This window comes from Physella acuta, unplaced genomic scaffold (genome assembly GCF_028476545.2).
Source record: "Physella acuta isolate Inbredline_101_S28 unplaced genomic scaffold, ASM2847654v3 ptg000473l, whole genome shotgun sequence".
NCBI lineage: Eukaryota > Metazoa > Mollusca > Gastropoda > Physidae > Physella > Physella acuta.
In genome coordinates, this window is record NW_026731992.1 from 542,981 (window position 1) to 559,371 (window position 16,391).

Below are 16,391 nucleotides of genomic sequence, written 5' to 3' on the forward strand. Positions count from 1 at the left end.
TAAAAACACTACACAGGAAGAAAGCTACTTTAAACAGAGAAAATAAAAACACCACACTGGAAGAAAGCGACATCAAAGATTAAACTTGCCATGGCAGTGATTCGCCCCTGAGAAACATCTAACAAAACTCCTCTATGGGCAAGGTCTGGCCAGTCATCAATCTAGAGAGAATAAATGTTCACAGGTATAATCTATAATCTAGAGAGAATAAATGTTCACAGGTATAATCTATAATCTAGAGAGAATAAATGTTCACAGGTATAATCTATAATCTAGAGAGAATAAATGTTCACAGGTATAATCTATAATCTAGAGTAGAGAGAATAAATGTTCACAGGTATAATCTATAATCTAGAGAGAATAAATGTTCACAGGTATAATCTATAATCTAGAGAGAATAAATGTTCACAGGTATAATCTATAATCTAGAGAGAATAAATGTTCACAGGTATAATCTATAATCTAGAGAGAATAAATGTTCACAGGTATAATCTATAATCTAGAGAGAATAAATGTTCACAGGAATAATCTATAATCTAGAGAGAATAAATGTTCACAGGTATAATCTATAATCTAGAGAGAATAAATGTTCACAGGTATAATCTATAATCTAGAGAGAATAAATGTTCACAGGTATAATCTAGAGAGAATAAATGTTCACAGGTATAATCTATAATCTAGAGAGAATAAATGTTCACAGGTATAATCTAGAGAGAATAAATGTTCACAGGTATAATCTATAATCTAGAGAGAATAAATGTTCACAGGTATAATCTATAGCCATAACTTGTTTCAGCTATATTCAGTCATCAATCTAGAGAGAATAAATGTTCACAGGTATAATCTATAATCTAGAGAGAATAAATGTTCACAGGTATAATCTATAGCCATAACTTGTTTCAGCTATATTCAGTCATCAATCTAGAGAGAATAAATGTTCACAGGTATAATCTATAATCTAGCCATAAGTTGTTTAAGCTATATTCAAGCCATAAGTTGTTTAAGCTATATTCAGTCATCAATCTAGAGAGAATAAATGTTCACAGGTATAATCTATAATCTAGCCATAAGTTGTTTAAGCTATATCCAAGCCATAAGTTGTTTAAAGCTATACTGAAGCTGTAAATTGTAAAGCAATGTGTAAAGTCTGATGTAGAGTAAAGAAAAAAGTCTGATGTAGTGTAAAGCAAAAAGTCTGATGTAGTGTAAAGCAAAAAGTCTGATGTAGTGTAAAGCAAAAAGTCTGATGTAGTGTAAAGCAAAAAGTCTGATGTAGTGTACAGCAAAAAGTCTGATGTAGTGTACAGCTAAAAGTCTGATGTAGTGTACAGCTAAAAGTCTGATGTAGTGTACAGCAAAAAGTCTGATGTAGTGTAAAGCAAAAAGTCTGATGTAGAGTAAAGAAAAAAGTCTGATGTAGTGTAAAGCAAAAAGTCTGATGTAGTGTACAGCAAAAAGTCTGATGTAGTGTACAGCAAAAAGTCTGATGTAGTGTACAGCAAAAAGTCTGATGTAGTGTACAGCAAAAAGTCTGATGTAGTGTACAGCAAAAAGTCTGATGTAGTGTAAAGCAAAAATTCTGATGTAGATTAAAGAAAAAAGTCTGATGTAGTGTACAGCAAAAAGTCTGATGTAGTGTACAGCAAAAAGTCTGATGTAGTGTAAAGCAAAAAGTCTGATGTAGAGTAAAGAAAAAAGTCTGATGTAGTGTAAAGCAAAAAGTCTGATATAACTTACCAACATAGTTGGGATGGCCACACCAGTGTCTTCTCTGTAGAGAGCCAGCAGCTGAATGACCGTGGAGATGGCGTAGTTCAGGCTCTCCATATCCCCACAGATAAGTTTCATCTGGAGGCAAGATACAACATGTCTGTAGGAGTCTGCTGCTATAGGAGCTGTGTGCTACTACAGGAGCTGTGTGCTACCATGTGCTACTACAGAAGCTGTGTGCTACTACAGGAGCTGTGTGCTACCATGTGCTACTACAGGAGCTGTGTGCTACCATGTGCTACTACAGGAGCTGTGTGCTACTGCAGGAGCTGTGTGCTACCATGTGCTACTACAGGAGCTGTGTGCTACCATGTGCTACTACAGGAGCTGTGTGCTACCATGTGCTACTACAGGAGCTGTGTGCTACCATGTGCTACTACAGGAGCTGTGGGCTACCATGTGCTACTACAGGAGCTGTGTGCTACCATGAGCTACTACAGGAGCTGTGTGCTACCATGTGCTACTACAGGAGCTGTGTGCTACCATGTGCTACTACAGGAGCTGTGGGCTACCATGTGCTACTACAGGAGCTGTGTGCTACCATGAGCTACTACAGGAGCTGTGTGCTACCATGTGCTACTACAGGAGCTGTGTGCTACCATGTGCTACTACAGGAGCTGTGGGCTACCATGTGCTACTACAGGAGCTGTGTGCTACCATGAGCTACTACAGGAGCTGTGTGCTACCATGTGCTACTACAGGAGCTGTGTGCTACTACAGAAGCTGTGTGCTACTACAGAAATTGTGTGCTACTACAGGAGCTGTGTGCTACTACAGAAATTGTGTGCTACCATGTGCAACTACAGAAGCTGTGTGCTACCATGAGCTACTACAGAAGCTGTTTGCTACTATAGAAGTTGTGTGCTACTACAGAAATTGTGTGCTACCATGTGCAACTACAGAAGCTGTGTGCTACCATGAGCTACTACAGAAGCTGTTTGCTACTATAGAAGTTGTGTGCTACTACAGAAATTGTGTGCTACCATGTGCAACTACAGAAGCTGTGTGCTACCCAATAAACAATGACCTGCTTAGGTGTGATCGTCAACTTGTAAGAAGCTCTCTGGTTGGTCAGATGTTTGTTGACATGACAGACAATGTGAGGAGATTCAAATGATGACAGGGGTGTCAGCAGGTTGAGTGACAGCTCCAGACCTAGCTCTTCAAACAGGTGGCGCCGCAAGTTCCACAAGAATCCAATATCAGAGGCTGAGGCTGTGGAACATACAACATGTGGGGCTGGTCTGTCAAGACTTACCTCCCTGTGGGGCAGGTCTGTCAAGACTTACCTCCCTGTGGGGCAGGTCTGTCAAGACTTACCTCCCTGTGGGGCAGGTCTGTCAAGACTTACCTCCCTGTGGGGCAGGTCTGTCAAGACTTACCTCCCTGTGGGGCAGGTATGTCAAGACTTACCTCCCTGTGGGGCAGGTCTGTCAAGACTTACCTCCCTGTGGGGCAGGTCTGTCAAGACTTACCTCCCTGTGGGGCAGGTATGTCAAGACTTACCTCCCTGTGGGGCAGGTCTGTCAAGACTTACCTCCCTGTGGGGCAGGTCTGTCAAGACTTACCTCCCTGTGGGGCAGGTATGTCAAGACTTACCTCCCTGTGGGGCAGGATGTCAAGACTTACCTCCCTGTGGGGCAGGATGTCAAGACTTACCTCCCTGTGGGGCAGGTCTGTCAAGACTTACCTCCCTGTGGGGCAGGTCTGTCAAGACTTACCTCCCTGTGGGGCAGGTCTGTCAAGACTTACCTCCCTGTGGGGCAGGTCTGTCAAGACTTACCTCCCTGTGGGGCAGGTCTGTCAAGACTTACCTCCCTGTGGGGCAGGTCTGTCAAGACTTACCTCCCTGTGGGGCAGGTCTGTCAAGACTTACCTCCCTGTGGGGCAGGTCTGACAAGACTTACCTCCCTGTGGGGCAGGTATGTAAGGTAAAGACTTACCTCCCTGTGGGGCAGGTCTGACAAGACTTACCTCCCTGTGGGGCAGGCTTGATGAAGACAGGCAAGATGTTGCTGACCAGAAAAGGTTTGCCACCTCCCTGCCTCAGTCTCTTCACAGCTGGCCACACCAGCTCCAACTTTTCATCCACTGGCACGGGGCTGGCAGACTCAAACTTGACTTTCATGGAATTCTGGGGAGAAAATGACAACCTTAATAGCTAATGAGAGTGTTGACTTTCATGGAATTCTGGGGAGAAAATGACAACCTTAATAGCTAATGAGAGAAAATGACAACCTTAATAGCTAATGAGAGAAAATGACAACCTTAATAGCTAATGAGAGAAAATGACAACCTTAATAGCTAATGAGAGTGTTGACTTTCATGGAATTCTGGGGAGAAAATGACAACCTTAATAGCTAATGAGAGTGTTGACTTTCATGGAATTCTGGGGAGAAAATGACAACCTTAATAGCTAATGAGAGAAAATGACAACCTTAATAGCTAATGAGAGAAAATGACAACCTTAATAGCTAATGAGAGAAAATGACAACCTTAATAGCTAATGAGAGTGTTGACTTTCATGGAATTCTGGGGAGAAAATGACAACCTTGATAGCTAATGAGTGGAATTCTGGGGAGAAAATGACAACCTTAATAGCTAATGAGAGAAAATGACAACCTTAATAGCTAATGAGAGTGTTGACTTTCATGGAATTCTGGGGAGAAAATGACAACCTTGATAGCTAATGAGAGAAAATGACAACCTTAATAGCTAATGAGAGAAAATGACAACCTTAATAGCTAATGAGAGTGTTGACTTTCATGGAATTCTGGAGAGAAAATGACAACCTTAATAGCTAATGAGAGAAAATGACAACCTTAATAGCTAATGAGAGTGTTGACTTTCATGGAATTCTGGGGAGAAAATGACAACCTTGATAGCTAATGAGTGGAATTCTGGGGAGAAAATGACAACCTTAATAGCTAATGAGAGAAAATGACAACCTTAATAGCTTATGAGAGAAAATGACAACCTTAATAGCTAATGAGAGTGTTGACTTTCATTGAATTCTGGGGAGAAAATGACAACCTTAATAGCTGAGAGTGACAAAAATTGATCTGAAGTAGAGTAGCCAGACTGAACATACCAACAAAGTTTCATTAAAATGGCTCTACTATAAATGGGGTAGAATAGGGTTGTTTATTGGACCACCACAGAAGTGAGTGTGACCCAGGAGAATTTGCAAAAGTCGTGTGACTGGTCATGTGAAGACTTCACTCTGTAGCAGGACAAGGGACAGAACTCTTCAAAACTTAGATAACCTGGTGACACTAGGCTGTGACCACAATAGACCACACCTTATTGGGAGAGGCATCAACTGACCACACCTTATTGGGAGAGGCATCAACTGACCACACCTTATTGGGAGAGGCATCAACTGACCACACCTTATTGGGAGAGGCATCAACTGACCACAATAGATCACACCTTATTGGGAGAGGCATCAACTGACCACACCTTATTGGGAGAGGCATCAACTGACCACACCTTATTGGGAGAGGCATCAACTGACCACAATAGACCATACCTTATTGGGAGAGGCATCAACTGACCACACCTTATTGGGAGAGGCATCAACTGACCACACCTTATTGGGAGAGGCATCAACTGACCACAATAGATCACACCTTATGGGAAGAGGCATCAACTGACCACACCTTATTGGGAGAGGCATCAACTGACCATACCTTATTGGGAGAGGCATCAACTGACCACAATAGACCATACCTTATTGGGAGAGGCATCAACTGACCACAATAGACCATACCTTATTGGGAGAGGCATCAACTGACCAGACCATACCTTATTGGGAGAGGCATCAGGTCTGGGGGAGTGAAGGTAATCCTCTCCATCCAGTCCATTGTCTAGAACGCTGTCTGTGGAAGTCATGCTGTCAAAGCGGACCAAATTTGCTTTGCTGTCTGAAGTCAGATCAACTTATTAAATGACAAAAAATACATACAATATCACATTTTTCAAACATTACACAAACGCAAGAAACACTAACAAAACAAAGTGTTGGATGGCAAGAAACAAAGTGTTGGATGGCAAGAAACAAAATGTTGGATGGCAAGAAACAAAATGTTGGATGGCAAGAAACAAAATGTTGGATGGCAAGAAACAAAATGTTGGATGGCAAGAAACAAAATGTTGGATGGCAAGAAACAAAATGTTTTATGGCAAGAAACAAAATGTTGGATGGCAAGAAACAAAATGTTGGATGGCAAGAAACAAAATGTTGGATGGCAAGCAACAAAATGTTGGATGGCAAGAAACAAAATGTTGGATGGCAAGAAACAAAATGTTGGATGGCAAGAAAAAAATGTTGAACATCACAAGTACCAAAGTAATGGTTGATTTTGTGTACAGGTTCCATCAAGTGGCGTGGAGCCCTGAAGGCTTGTAGAACAGGTTCCTTCCCTGCAGCCATGTCCACGGCTGTTTGGCCAATATTTTCACTGTGAACAACAATTGTAGTTGGATAAACTTGGGTTAGTTGATGCTGTTCTCAGTGAAAATATTTTCACTGTGAACAACAATTGTAGTTGGATAAACTTGGGTTAGTTGATGCTGTTCTCAGTGAAAATATTTTCACTGAGAACAACAATTGTAGTTGGATAAACTTGGGTTAGTTGATGCTGTTTTCAGTGAAAATATTTTCACTGTGAACAACAATTGTAGTTGGATAAACTTGGGTTAGTTGATGCTGTTTTCAGTGAAAATACTTTCACTGAGAACAACAATTGTAGTTGGATAAACTTGGGTTAGTTGATGCTGTTCTCAGTGAAAATATTTCAATGAGAACAACAATTGTAGTTGTGTAAACTTGGGTTAGTTGATGCTGCTCACAGTAAAAATATTTTCACTGAGAACAACAATTGTAGTTGTGTAAACCAGCACAAGAGCACCAGATTTATGCTTGGACATGCTGTTGTCATGACTATCAAAAAGTGAGTTGGTGACCTAAGGTAATAGGTTGAGACCTACCCTAAAGCAATTAAGTGACCTAAGGTAATAGCTTGTGACCTACCCTAAAGCAATTAAGTGACCTAAGGTAACAGGTTGTGACCTACCCCAAAGTAATTAAGTGACCTAAGGTAATAGGTTGTGACCTACCCTAAAGCAATTAAGTGACCTAAGGTAATAGGTTGTGACCTACCCTAAAGCAATTAAGTGACCTAAGGTAACAGGTTGTGACCTATCCCAAACCAATTAAGTGACTAACAGTACTGCAACTAACTGACCTAAAGGAACAAGTTGTGACCTACCATAATGTAACTAAGTAACGTAATGTAAACTGTTGTGACCTTCACCAAACTGACTTAGTGACATTAAGTAACTATTTTTGTGGCATACCCTAAAGTGACTTGTAACTGCACATTGGCGCCATAGTTGAGCAATTCTTCAACAATAGCAGCATCTCCCCTTTTGACGGCTTCATGTAATGGTGTCAGCCCTCTAGCATTGTAGACATTCAAATCTGCTCCTCTGGCTGCAACAAAGTCAACAGCTGACCATATCTGGATCTATCATTCAAGTTTCAACAGTCAGCAGTGTAGACTTACCTCATAAGCACTGGACCACTTGGAAATGTTGACTTACCACATAAGCACTGGCCCACATGGAAAAGTTGACTTACCACATAAGCACTGGCCCACATGGAAAAGTTGACTTACCACATAAGCACTGGACCACATGGAAAAGTTGACTTACCACATAAGCACTGGCCCACATGGAAAAGTTGACTTACCACATAAGCACTGGCCCACATGGAAAAGTTGACTTACCACATAAGCATTGGACCACATGGAAAAGTTGACTTACCACATAAGCACTGGACCATGTCCCTGTTGCCGTGACACACAGCCCAGTGGAGTGGAGTGTTCATCATCTCAGGGCTGTCTATCAGGTTGATGTCAACACCTGCAGCTAACAGCTGACACACTCGACCTAGGCTAGAGTAACACATGGCACAGGTGGCTAAAGTAGCACGTCTCAGGTGACTAAAGTAGCACATAGCACAGGTGAATAAAGTAGCACGTCTCAGGTGACTAAAGTAGCACATGGCGCCGGTGACTAAAGTAGCACATGGCGCCGGTGACTAAAGTAGCACATGATGCCGGTGACTAAAGTAGCACATGACGCAGGTGACTAAAATAGCACATTGTGCAGGTGACTAAAGTAGCACATGTACATTGTATGGTGACTAAAGTAGCACATGTCTGGTGACTAAAGTAGCACATGGCACAGGTGACTAAAGTAGCACATGGCGTCGGTGACTAAAGTAGCACGTCTCAGGTGACTAAAGTAGCACATGGCGTCGGTGACTAAAGTAGCACATGACACCGGTGACTAAAATAGCACATGACGCAGGTGACTAAAATAGCACATGGTGCAGGTGACTTAAGTCGCAGACGGCTCAGGTGACTGTGACCCTGACTAAAGTAAGCAAATTTTACGAGTTATGCAGAGGACATCTGGTCACTGGGACATGTATAACTAAATTACTACCACACCATAACGACTTACTTTAACTACTGACTACCACACCATAAACCACTTACTTAATGACTACTACACCATAAACCACTTTCTTAATGACTACCACACCATAAACCACTTACTTAATGACTACCACACCATAAACCACTTACTTAATGACTACCACACCATAAACCACTTAATGACTACCACACCATAAACCACTTACTTAATGACTACCACACCATAAACCACTTAATGACTACCACACCATAAACCACTTACTTAATGACTACCACACCATAAACCACTTAATGACTACCACACCATAAACCACTTACTTAATGACTACAACACCATAAACCACTTACTAAATGACTACTACACCATAAACCACTTACTTAATGACTACCACACCATAAACCACTTAATGACTACCACACCATAAACCACTTACTTAATGACTACCACACCATAAACCACTTACTTAATGACTACCACACCATAAACCACTTACTAAATGACTACCACACCATAAACCACTTACTTAATGACTACAACACCATAAACCACTTACTTAATAACTACGGCACCATAAACCACTTAATGACTACCACACCATAAACCACCTACTTTGACTGAGCAGTTGCTTTCAAAAGCTCCTCATTATAAACCGTCCGTATTTGATTGGATGCCAGCTCTAGGGGAAGCAGCCCCTGCTCATTCTGTATGCCTGGATCTGCCCCTCCAGCCAGCAGGGCACGCACTTTATCAACTTTACCAAGCTGAAAAGTTGATTTCATCATGAGTAATGGCACTTTTTTGACTGAATTAATTTCATATTGCCCACTCCAGCTAAAGTTAAGATGTCGCCTAAGATGTTAAACTTTATTATTGTTCAAGATGACTTAAACAATTAAAAACTACATTTATTTACCCTTAATTTAATTTAAAAACTACATTTATTTACCTTTAATTTAATACCAATTTGAATTATCAAATTTAATCGGTAGCCTAGAAAATAATTTGTGAAAAAACGCTTTAGTTTTTAAATGGCTAAGATGATATGACTGATACTCAGTTATACGGTGGGTTAGTTTTTTAAGGAGTGTAGTTGTGACGCGATTGACCGTTCATTGTCGTTCAGCAGAAACGTGTCGTCTTCTAGATTTCTTCCCATTCAAATACACGGCGGGCAAAATGGGTGGGCTTAGTTAGCTGTTGTCTTGGTCAAGTTATTTTTTTAAAGGTTTTGTTTTTATCCTGCATGACTTTTTAAAAATTAAAGAAATTATTTTAGCAGGATGCAATTTGTAATTTTCTATAGTTAACAGTATATTTGAATAAGTTTACAATAATTTGAATAAAGTAATTCACGTTTTGCTTACTTATATTCTGCCGGTTATTCTCAGCGATTACACACAAAAAATGTACAAATGACAAGTTTGCATCAAACACTAATCGCCCATTGTTAAAATTAGGTATCGTTGAATAATACGCAAAAATAACGATTCTTAGTAAATATCTCTGAAATGACCAAACAGAATCACTGTATCATCATTTTCAGCAGCCATCATTACCATGGGGGTCATCCATTTATGACATCCACACAGAAGGGGGGGCCCAAAAAAAATTAACTTTTGCTGATGCGTATGGACTTTTATAAGGAAATAAGTGGATTTTTGTTGGGGGGGTCCAAAATCCAAAAAAATTGTGGACGTCATAAATGGATGATCCCACGCGGACTGTAAAAGAAAATAGATCAAGCGACAGGCTAGCTGAAGTGTCACACTCCCACCAGTCTCTCTACTGCGACAGGCTAGCTGAAGTGTCACACTCCCACCAGCCTCTCTACTGCGACAGGCTAGCTGAAGTGTCACACTCCCACCAGTCTCTCTACTGCGACAGGCTAGCTGAAGTGTCACACTCCCACCAGCCTCTCTACTGCGACAGGCTAGCTGAAGTGTCACACTCCCACCAGTCTCTCTACTGCGACAGGCTAGCTGAAGTGTCACACTCCCACCAGCCTCTCTACTGCGACAGGCTAGCTGAAGTGTCACACTCCCACCAGTCTCTCTACTGCGACAGGCTAGCTGAAGTGTCACACTCCCACCAGCCTCTCTACTGCGACAGGCTAGCTGAAGTGTCACACTCCCACCAGTCTCTCTACTGCGACAGGCTAGCTGAAGTGTCACACTCCCACCAGTCTCTCTACTGCGACAGGCTAGCTGAAGTGTCACACTCCCACCAGTCTCTCTACTGCGACAGGCTAGCTGAAGTGTCACACTCCCACCAGTCTCTCTACTGCGACAGGCTAGCTGAAGTGTCACACTCCCACCAGTCTCTCTACTGCGACAGGCTAGCTGAAGTGTCACACTCCCACCAGTCTCTCTACTGCGACAGGCTAGCTGAAGTGTCACACTCCCACCAGTCTCTCTACTGCGACAGGCTAGCTGAAGTGTCACACTCCCACCAGCCTCTCTACTGCGACAGGCTAGCTAAAGTGTCACACTCCCACCAGCCTCTCTACTGCGACAGGCTAGCTAAAGTGTCACACTCCCACCAGCCTCTCTACTGCGACAGGCTAGCTAAAGTGTCACACTCCCACCAGTCTCTCTACTGCGACAGGCTAGCTGAAGTGTCACACTCCCACCAGCCTCTCTACTGCGACAGGCTAGCTAAAGTGTCACACTCCCACCAGCCTCTCTACTGCGACAGGCTAGCTAAAGTGTCACACTCCCACCAGCCTCTCTACTGCGACAGGCTAGCTCAAGTGTCACACTCCCACCAGTCTCTCTACTACGACAGGCTAGCTGAAGTGTCACACTCCCACCAGTCTCTCTACTGCGACAGGGTAGCTGAAGTGTCACACTCCCACCAGCCTCTCTACTGCGACAGGCTAGCTGAAGTGTCACACTCCCACCAGCCTCTCTACTGCGACAGGCTAGCTGAAGTGTCACACTCCCACCAGTCTCTCTACTGCGACAGGCTAGCTGAAGTGTCACACTCCCACCAGTCTCTCTACTGCGACAGGCTAGCTGAAGTGTCACACTCCCACCAGCCTCTCTACTGCGACAGGCTAGCTAAAGTGTCACACTCCCACCAGCCTCTCTACTGCGACAGGCTAGCTGAAGTGTCACACTCCCACCAGCCTCTCTACTGCGACAGGCTAGCTGAAGTGTCACACTCCCACCAGTCTCTCTACTGCGACAGGCTAGCTGAAGTGTCACACTCCCACCAGTCTCTCTACTGCGACAGGCTAGCTGAAGTGTCACACTCCCACCAGCCTCTCTACTGCCCCAACCTGCAAATACTTTTTTTATTGCTATCTCTGTGCAAAATATTCATTAATTGATTCCCCAAATAAAAGCTACAACAGATAAAAATAAAACATAGCAACTGTTTTGTGCTAGACTTAGCCAGAATTTGTATCACTATTTCGTGCTGAAAATTGTGTTAACCACTCCAGCCTTCATCCTAAAGAATCCCCTCCCCCAGGAGAGTGACATCATTCAGTGTCAAGATTCTTAAGTTAACTAAGCTATAAATAAGTTCAACAATTTGCAAGTAAAAACCTTTGTCGCATAATGCAGGAGAGTTCCATGTTCTGTGTGAACACCATTCAAAACATTTCCCAACAACTCTGGACTGTGGCTATCTGAAACATTGACAATATAAATTCTCTGATGTTTATTTAAATGTATTATTTATAATCAATTTTTGCAGGCAGCAGAAATACTAATAGTTAGCCTGCCTCCTCTCTCTCCCCCACCCCTCCAACATATTTTACCTCGTTATGCTGAAGCTTATGGGCAGTGGTAAAATGCAAGACATGAAATGGCTAGGCTGTAAAATGCAAGAAGGGTATGAAAAATGCCGGTCAAGTGACAGTTTTGTCTGGCATTAAACTCCCACCCGACTGGTAGGCAGGGTTGGGGTAAGATGTGATAACAACGACTGTGAAAATGTTTGCAGCCTACTATGAATCTGCTGTTTTGAATTTGACACACCCAAAATGTATCAATGACAAATCAACTTTCCATATAATTACCACCTTGTTCAATCAAAACTACTTTTTTCTCTTCTAATGTTTATTTTAACATAATTACATTTTATATTTTATCTGTCCAAAATCAGTCACAAAAAAAGTGCTGTTAAATGTTGCAATTCGATAAAGGAAACTGAATCACCTTAACCAGGTTTCTTAAAGTTAATCTAGCATGCTTATGTTTAAGTTTATGTGAACTCAAAATGAACATTAGTAGGTTTTTTAAATGCTTGGTTTGGGGAAAAATAAAAGTGGCATCACTGACAAGTAGCCATTATTCATGCTATGATGTATATATGCCACTGGTCCATGCCAGGAATTTTCTCCAGCTGACAAGAAAACATGAGCAGATGATGGAATTTGCAGATCTCTTAATAATTGTTTACATACACCAATTGTGGAATATTAATGTCCAATAACAGACTCTTCCAAAAATAAGTGTGTTTGTTAGTAGTATTGAAATCGCATCTAGTTTTATGATTTGATTACAAATTAGATTTAAGCGTATGGTAAGACTAAGGTTAGGGCTAAGGTTAGCATTAATATATATGTATTTAATTAACTATCAGAAACTTAAAGCCCCTTACTTAAGGGGGGGGGGGGGGGGGGGCAACTGATATTTTCGGAGGGGGGGGGCGGACACTAGTAAAAGTGTATGTTTACTATATAAATTCCGTCTCGTTCGGGGGGGGGGGGGGGGGGGGCGGTAGACTTTATTTTTTGTATTTATATTATTAATTTTAAATAGGCCTACATTTCCTTTTTATACTATCGTACAAGAAATCCACCAAAATAAAAAATCCAGACTGGAATCTTGTCCAGATAGCCCCGCCACTAATGCAAAAAGTACACTGCCAAAAATGTTAAGCCCCATCACTTTTTTCTAGCTTCATTTAATTTAATGCATGCACGCAACCTTTTCTTGTTGGGTTAGGTGTGCTGTCTAGACAATTAAATGTTTAAATGCATGCCATAAAAACAACTCCTTATCCACATCTTCTTGAGTTAAGGTTGGGTTAAAAACTAAAAGTACACAAGCTTCATATCCTCTTTTGTATAATCTTTTGCAGGTGGTGGGGCTACTCTGGACAAGATCCCCATACTTAGATCAAGAAAATATAGTTGATCTACCTGTTTAATTGAAACTTTTCTTCTTGCACATCTTAAAACAATCAAAATTTTAAAAAAACTGGCAAAAAATTAAAATGTATTGCTAATTTGTGGCTAGTTGATTACTATTTTGATTGGTAATCTATCATTTTAGGTGCGTAAAATTGGCCGAGGCTAGTAATGTGCAAAAAAGTTGCCTTATTGTTAAGGCTTTAATAGACATATATTGTGATATATTTGTGGCAAATATTATAGATAACTGAAAAATAAACAAAAATGTATCAATATAGGCCATAAATTAACTTAGAACAGCAGTGTTTGCGAGCAAGATTTGATATATAAACAGCTGCCATCTGTAAGTTAAGAGTGGTTTCCAATGAATCTCAAACTATAATTTTACCAAAAAAAAACTTAAGATAGTTTTTAGATAACTGCTAAAGTAAATGAGCTTGGTTGCATCTGATGAAAACATCGCTAGTTTTTATTTTTTACTGAAAAGTTGTAATACAATTGTTTAAAACAATTAGGGCCTAATGAAATTTTGAAACAATTTTGTAACTTTCAAAACATAAATCCTCCTAAAAATGTGAAAAAGTTATAAAAATTTAATGAGTCACCTTTTTTTCACAGTACTAGTCTCGGCCCGATTTTACATAGGCCTACATAATAAAAACGGTAGATGTCTAGATTACCTTTTGATTTTATTTATATCAGATTATATCTAGATTCTAAAAGTACTATCTAGATCTAGTGATCTTCATCTACGACATCTAGTCTAGCCTCGCTATTGGAAATTCAGGTCTTGCATTTTCCCACCCACTAATTTTACTACAAATAAAAAAAGTAAAAATTATATAACAATTTTGAATGAGGATTATTAAAGTATTATTATTATCCTTCGCAAATCCTACTTTTTTTTAATTCAGACAGTACAGTGCAAATAACATCAGTTCTTTCTGTATTTATGGCTGTAATAATATTGTTTACAATTGCAGTGACATCATCGGCCATTTTCTGTAAATACGATTGAATTAAACCGTATTGTAAATTAATCAAAATCAAGCCATTAAGTTCGATTTAGATCTAGATATCTAGTATTCTAGTACTGTATCTACTACAGCATTAAATCTAGATCTAGATCTACCGGTTTGTTTGAGTGTGTGTTGTGAACGTCAGCAGTTCAAACCCGGAACTAAACATTAAAAATTACATTCGAAAAACAAAACATTGCCTAAATTATTAAATTCGATCAACGACAAGCGGTACTAAGAATTTAATTATTTTTATGCTAGTCATTGACATAAGAGGATACGGGAAGCTAAGTAGACAACGCCAAAGAGGTGACTTTCAAACAGTGTTTCTTCCAGACTTTTTTCTCCGGGGGGGGGGCGGGGGGGGGGGGGGGGACACTGATATTTTCGGGGAAGGGGGGGGGGGGGGCGGACACTAGTAAAAGTGTATGTTTACTATATAAATTCCTTCTCGTTCGGGGGGGGGGGGGGGAGAGGTAGGCTTTCTTTGTATTAGTAATGGTTTCTCGTGTTATGTTTATTTTTATGTTGTTTTTTTTTTGTATTTATATTATTAATTTTAAATACATTTCCTTTTTATACTGTCATTCTTTAGTAAGTACTTTATAAAAGATAATAATTAAGAAAGGTAATTGCTTTTTAATTTGTTTAGTATAAATATATTAAATTTAACAATTTAAGGAAGGGAAATAAGTCATGAAAGTGGTTTGAACGTTTGTTTATCTTAGATAAGTTTGATTGTAGGAGAAAGACGACTCGGCTTTCACAATGGTTTAAAAAACAAAGGAAAAAAAGAATATATACGTGCCAGGGGGTGGTGTCTATAGAATAAAGATAATCCAACCGCAGCTACGGTAAGCTTTTTACAAAACAACCATCAAGTCAAAAATGCAAGACATTTTTTTTTAACTTTTAAAATGTATTATGGTCGGCTGTGGGCCCCTAAATGACGTGCCCCCCTCCCCACATTGCGGGGTCTGGCGGTACTGTAGTTCCGCCCTTGGAGAAGGGGTGCCAAACGGGAAGAATAAAATAAATAGCTCACTCTGAGCTGCATTACTTTAGTATACACAGTCAGAGTTAGGAATATAGCCAACTACTTGGCTTGAACGAAAAGAATGATTTAATGTTTTCTACATCTGTTGTCTCTCTCTCTCTCTCTCACACACACACAACTGGGGGGGGGGGGCAGTGACTGCGACGGTTAGGGGTGCCGTTTTTTCCCCATATATGAATAACTATATATAAATGGGGTGGTGCAAAAAATTAATGTTCCGCACCGGTATTTCTTAGATTTTATAGTAGCTTGGTGATGAGTGGATTTGTCCAAACTGCCGACCAGACGCCCCAGGATGTGTTGTGTAAAACCTTGGTAGAACACTACTCCACGACCACCCAGGTGCCAGGGGCGTTATAGAGACCACAGTCTACACTGCCACAGGGGGTGACGCCCTGGCTCAGTTTATTCATCGATTATAGTAGCACACCTCAGTATAGGGCGCTATTTAGAACGAATGTAGGCGCCATGTGTTCACGGGTGATCGCAGAGTGCTCCAAGAGACGCCTCTATTCACTTTGGCCGTTGACTCCAGTATTAGGGCTCCCACTGAATCCATATCAGTAAAACCAATCCTTACCAGGTGCTAATTTAATGTAGTTGATGAGAACTGAACCACATTACCACCAGCACGCAGTTGGTGACCACACATAGCAGGCAGTTGGTGACCACACATAACACGCAGTTGGTGACCACACATAGCACGCAGCTGGTGACCAAACAAACATAGCACGCAGTTGGTGACCAAACATAGCACGCAGTTGGTGGCCACACGTAGCACGCAGTTGGTGACCACACGTAGCACGCAGCTGGTGACCAAACAAACATAGCACGCAGTTGGTGACCACACGTAGCACGCAGTTGGTGACCACACGTAGCACGCAGCTGG

The 16,391-nt window shown here is 41.1% G+C and overlaps 1 protein-coding gene across 1 annotated transcript in view; it reads right to left on the reverse strand.

Moving 5' to 3' along the window:
• LOC131943943 (uncharacterized) overlaps window positions 1-14,573 on the reverse strand; it is a 38,842-nt gene extending 24,269 nt beyond the window's left edge. The window contains exons 1-11 of the mRNA XM_059304332.1: window positions 14,326-14,573; window positions 11,832-11,914; window positions 8,890-9,041; window positions 7,600-7,730; window positions 7,132-7,267; window positions 6,118-6,233; window positions 5,578-5,696; window positions 3,745-3,904; window positions 2,798-2,985; window positions 1,738-1,848; window positions 90-161 (exon numbers count right to left, since the gene is read on the reverse strand). Coding sequence (XP_059160315.1) covers window positions 90-161; window positions 1,738-1,848; window positions 2,798-2,985; window positions 3,745-3,904; window positions 5,578-5,696; window positions 6,118-6,233; window positions 7,132-7,267; window positions 7,600-7,730; window positions 8,890-9,041; window positions 11,832-11,914; window positions 14,326-14,425 — 1,368 coding nt within the window. The 5' untranslated portion in view covers window positions 14,426-14,573. The remainder of the gene's footprint in view (window positions 1-89; window positions 162-1,737; window positions 1,849-2,797; window positions 2,986-3,744; window positions 3,905-5,577; window positions 5,697-6,117; window positions 6,234-7,131; window positions 7,268-7,599; window positions 7,731-8,889; window positions 9,042-11,831; window positions 11,915-14,325) is intronic.
• Between the last annotated feature and the right edge of the window lie 1,818 nt (window positions 14,574-16,391).